The sequence below is a fragment of the Arachis duranensis genome, chromosome 1 (genome assembly GCF_000817695.3).
Source record: "Arachis duranensis cultivar V14167 chromosome 1, aradu.V14167.gnm2.J7QH, whole genome shotgun sequence".
Taxonomy (NCBI): Eukaryota; Viridiplantae; Streptophyta; class Magnoliopsida; order Fabales; family Fabaceae; genus Arachis; species Arachis duranensis.
Window position 1 is genome coordinate 14,208,558 of NC_029772.3, and position 4,825 is coordinate 14,213,382.

The 4,825-nt window shown below is 26.5% G+C and overlaps 1 protein-coding gene across 1 annotated transcript; it reads left to right on the forward strand.

Moving 5' to 3' along the window:
- The first annotated feature begins 236 nt into the window (after nt 1–236).
- Nucleotides 237–4,240, forward strand: LOC107479787 (caffeoyl-CoA O-methyltransferase 5). Its single transcript, XM_016099896.3, has 5 exons — nt 237–440; nt 546–625; nt 2,289–2,433; nt 3,133–3,264; nt 3,727–4,240. The coding sequence occupies exons 1-5, from the start codon at nt 360–362 to the stop codon at nt 4,018–4,020; spliced, it is 732 nt and encodes a 243-aa protein (XP_015955382.1). The 5' UTR covers nt 237–359; the 3' UTR covers nt 4,021–4,240.
- The last annotated feature ends 585 nt before the right edge of the window (nt 4,241–4,825 follow it).

A 4,825-nucleotide genomic window follows, 5' to 3' on the forward strand; every position in this document is an offset into this window, starting at 1 on the left:
TCACTCGTCGTCATCGCTGTTGGAGAAGTCAAGAATGAAGATGAAGATCCATCATATATATATATATAATGTTTAATTTATTAAAAAATAAATAGTTAATTTAAAAATATATAAGCTAATAAATTTTAAATATTTAATATTTATTTTAAAAAATAAGTTTGACAAGTTCGGTACACAAATAAATGAATAATAGACATAAAAAGATTGGCCATATCATCATCACGGCTCTAAAGCGCTTGTGAACCTTATAAATTGGATTATTGGACACCATCTTGGTGCCTTTCAGCAGCATCTAACTGATAGCAATCTCTTCTAAACTTCAATCCATTACAAATTAATTAAGAAGGATTACAAAGGGCATGGCTGAACAAGAAAACCAAGAAATTGGCCACAAGGAACTCGCTCATAAGACTCTCCTTCAGAGCGATGCACTCTATCAGGTCTTTAATCAATTTTAATTAACTTCTCACATATTTTAGTAAGCAATGTTGTTTAATTTTCATCCCTGATTTCTAGTCTATAAAATTTGCTAATTATTATTGCAGTATATCCTTGAAACGAGTGTGTTTCCAAGAGAGCATGAATGCATGAAGGAGCTCCGTCAGATGTCAGAAAAACACCCCTGGTAAGAGCAATAATGGTTAATCATTTTTCATTTTCCAACAAATTCATATAAAAAATATTAAAAAATTATCAGAATTTATTAATTTTACCTATCAGTTAATTATTAATGTTTAAAACTATGTGATAAAGTATAATATTAGATTATTAAACTAAAAAATTTTGACTAAAGAAATTGAATTAATGAGTAAATGAAAACCAAAAATAATAAATTCTGAATGTTATGTGAATATTTTTCTAAAACTATTATGTCCAGGCTGTCATGAAATTATATTTTAAAAAAATTTAAGTTGATAAAAAAACTCATAATTATAAATAATTATATCTCTAACACATTTTCAAATAAAATCGGCCTTCTTTTAAGTTTACTTGAATTTTTGCATAGGTCTCATTCTTTTTTTTAATTTGTCTTATGTTAATTTTTTTTTGATTTATCAAGAATCAAATTTTAAAATTTTTAGTTATAGAAATTTTAATATTATGTCATAAAATTATTTTTTTTAAAAAATTTAAATTGATAAAAAGAGATAAATAGTTATATGTCTTAATATTTAACATTTTTTTCAATTAAGAGACTTGTTTGAATTTGTTTAATGTTTGTACAAGCCTTTTTTTTTTTAGTTTTTTTTATTTGTCTTATACTCTTATGTTATTTATTTTTTATTTTTAAAATTTACGCAAAATTAATTCTAAATTTTTAGGATATTAACTTTAATATCATATCATAAAATTATTTATTTCAAAAATTAAAATTAATAAAAAATAATATAAATAATTATATCTCTAACCATCATCAAAAGTTAACTGCCACAGAGAAGGAATATATGGTCATTATTTACTTGCTCCTTACGTGATATTCTCTTCTTTCCAACTTATAGTATCTTTTGAGCTTGTCTTCTTAGGTTCGTAGAAAAAAAAATAGTTAATTTAAGTTGATTTTAATGTTTAACTAATATGATTTATATTTTTTACATGAATTTGAATTTGATAGACGACATATACGAATGAATGTTTTCCTATACTCTATTGGAGAGTAAGACCTTTCTTCAATTATTTAAGCATTTATCAATTTTTTTATAATAAAATACTGTTTCAGTGATGGGTCAAGTTATTATAGTCTTATTTCTAATATTTTAAAGTGTTCTATTTTTTCCCACAAAAAAACTCACATAGTTAGCTCAATATTGATGGCCTATCATTAAATATGGATAATATATAATATTATTGTTAGTGGATGTATTGTGAAAATATTATTAATTTAGTCAATATTTAAATGTTAAGATTTTAGAGTTCCGAAAAAAAAAGCTAATAATGTTTATGTTAGTAAATATTAAGATTTAACAAATAAAATATTATAAAAAAGATTTAATATATAAGTAGGTTGACAATAGGATTAATACACATAAGTGGGCTGAAAATAGATGAGTCGATAATACTTGCTAAAGTATCCATATTTTTATGGTACATGTTTTCTTCCTGAATTTAAAACATGGACATCATTGACTCTGTAAAAAAAAAGGACATTTTAAATCTTAAAAATAAATTAATATTTAATTTAAATATTAGGAATTAAAATAGTATTTTATTATTTTTGATTGGTAGAGAAGAACTAACCTTTTTCAACTTTAACAAATTAAATTTACATTATATTGTAAAACATATAACAGGGGTCTCATGGCTACCCCACCAGACGAAGGACAACTTATAAACATGCTGGTTAAACTCATAAACGCAAAGAAGACGATGGAAATTGGTGTCTACACTGGTTATTCTTTACTCTCTACTGCTCTTGCTCTTCCTCATGATGGAAAGGTTCTTACTTATTATTAGCTTGAGATGCACATATAGTCTAAAATATTATATTATTCATTTATATTACTAATTTAATTTATATTCACTATTATTATATACCTAGCCGATGATTGGGTCTTATTATTATTATTATTATTATTATTATTATTATTATTATTATTATTATTGAAATAATGCAAGAGGGAACATTCATGAGCAGGACAAGTATTTTCAGTTTACATACATTTCCGTACTAAAACTCAATCCGATATCTGGTGGCATTTTCATAGAAACTCAGACCAAAAATCACAAAAAAACACCAAGAGAAAAGAAAGTTCAACAAGTAAAACTTTTGAGCTGTCATAGATAAACAAATATAAAAATCCACCGATATATTAATCAAAATTCAGTTTGTATGTATTGATCTGAGAAATATTGTATACACTATTTTTTTTATGTCACTTTGTATATATTTTCTTGAGAAAATGAAACTCTTCCCTTTTTGCAAGATATCTAAATAGAATTCTCATATCTTCTATTATGTGCACTTTCTCCACTTGTTCTAAGATTAAAATATAATTTATTTTACTAAATACTCTTCAACAATTATGATAATTATGTGGTAGATTCAAATAATAATCTAATGTTAATTATATCGTTGCTTTAATATTTATAATTATATATACTGGCTGATTTGATGAGTACTTCTATTAATATTAGATCTTTGCCATAGACATCAACCGGGAATATTATGAACTTGGACTGCCCATGATTGAAAAAGCTGGAGTGGCTCACAAAATTGATTTCAAAGAAGGATGCGCTCTTCCTCTTCTTGACGAATTGTTATTAGATGTGCGTACACACCATTCTCCATGTTTTAGAAATATATATTATAATTGTTAACTAACTCTGAGTTATTAAAAAACTAATAAAAATATTACGTACACATAAAAAAATTAACTATTAAATTGGTCATCATATATTTGTATATAATTAAATATTTTTTAATTTATTTTTAATATATATTTTATATATAAGTGACTGATCTTCTTGTGCATACAACATAGTTAGAGAATTAATTATAATCAGGGTCAATAGTTATAGTTATATTAGTTGTTGACTCAGTTAGAGAACATACTAGGTTTTAAAGTAGTTAAGTTTGTTTTTGCTTTAACTAGTTAGCTAATATATATAAGCTGTGTGATTTTACCATAATATATACACTAGTTTTGTTATTCGCTGTCTTTGCATCAACTTAATAGTTACTAGAATAATATATGCATGTTTGGTCAACTAAAGCTAGAAATTATTCAGGAAAATAACAAGGGGGCATTTGATTTTGTCTTCGTGGATGCGGATAAGGATAACTACTTGAACTACCATAAGAGGGTGATTGAGCTGGTGAGAGTTGGGGGATTGATTGGCTACGACAACACTCTATGGAGTGGTGCTGTGGCGCGCCCACCTGATGCACCAATGCTGGATTATGTGAAGCAATTCCGTAGTTATGTCATAGAGGTCAACAAGTACCTCGCGCATGATTCAAGGATCGAGATTTGTCAAATCCCTGTTGGTGATGGCATTACCCTGTGCCGCCGCATCATGTGATAACTACTCTATTTGCTTGCTAATAAAGAGTGTATTTCACTATTTCAGCATTCGCAATTATGGAAATGATTTGATTTGAATTGAGTTCAATTAAAGTGATTTGTGTGTAACTTTAAAATGGAGAAAGATGTGCGGGTTGCTGCTAATTCATGTCAAACTATAGTAGTTTGCGTGTGAGCTTATATTATCTTTATTACTATTGAAACCTGTTGAATTTTGATATGCATGTCTCGTATTTGCTTTATCGAAACAAATCATGGAAAAATTAGTCAACGTCATTGGTGGAATAGGTCCCATTTCATAGTCATAAAAACTCTATCTACAATTAAATATCTATTATAATTGTTGTAAAGTAAATAAATAAAAAAATATAAATATAAGATAGAAAAATATAAATATAAAATTTTAGTATTAAGTATGTAAAAAGAGAGAGAAGAATATAAAAAAGAGAGAATATTATTATTAATGTGTATGATGCATCAGATATGTGCTCTTATTTATACATCTATGGAGTCTTTATTTTTAACTTTTATTTAAGTTTATTCTTTCTTGAGAATGGGCATCAATGTTAATCCTTATCATAATACTCCTCTTTGGATGTCCATTTAGATTATGTTTCATTAAAACCTTACTAAAGAAAAACCTAATGGGAAAAAACTTTAGTGAAGGAAAAAGAGTACAATATCTTTTGTAATGGGGACTGCCTCATTAAAAACCTTGTCAAGAAAAACCCAATGGGAAAAAACTGACCAAGGAAAAAAGAGTACAGTCTCTCCATCTTGTCGACATTATTTAACATATCGAA

Coding starts and splice junctions, on each gene's coding strand:
- LOC107479787 (XM_016099896.3), top strand. CDS start 360: ATGGCTGAACAAGAAAACCAAGAAATTGGCCACAAGGAACTCGCTCAT. Junction 626..2,288: donor ATGTCAGAAAAACACCCCTG/GTAAGAGCAATA, acceptor AACATATAACAG/GGGTCTCATGGCTACCCCAC. Junction 3,265..3,726: donor TTGACGAATTGTTATTAGAT/GTGCGTACACAC, acceptor GAAATTATTCAG/GAAAATAACAAGGGGGCATT.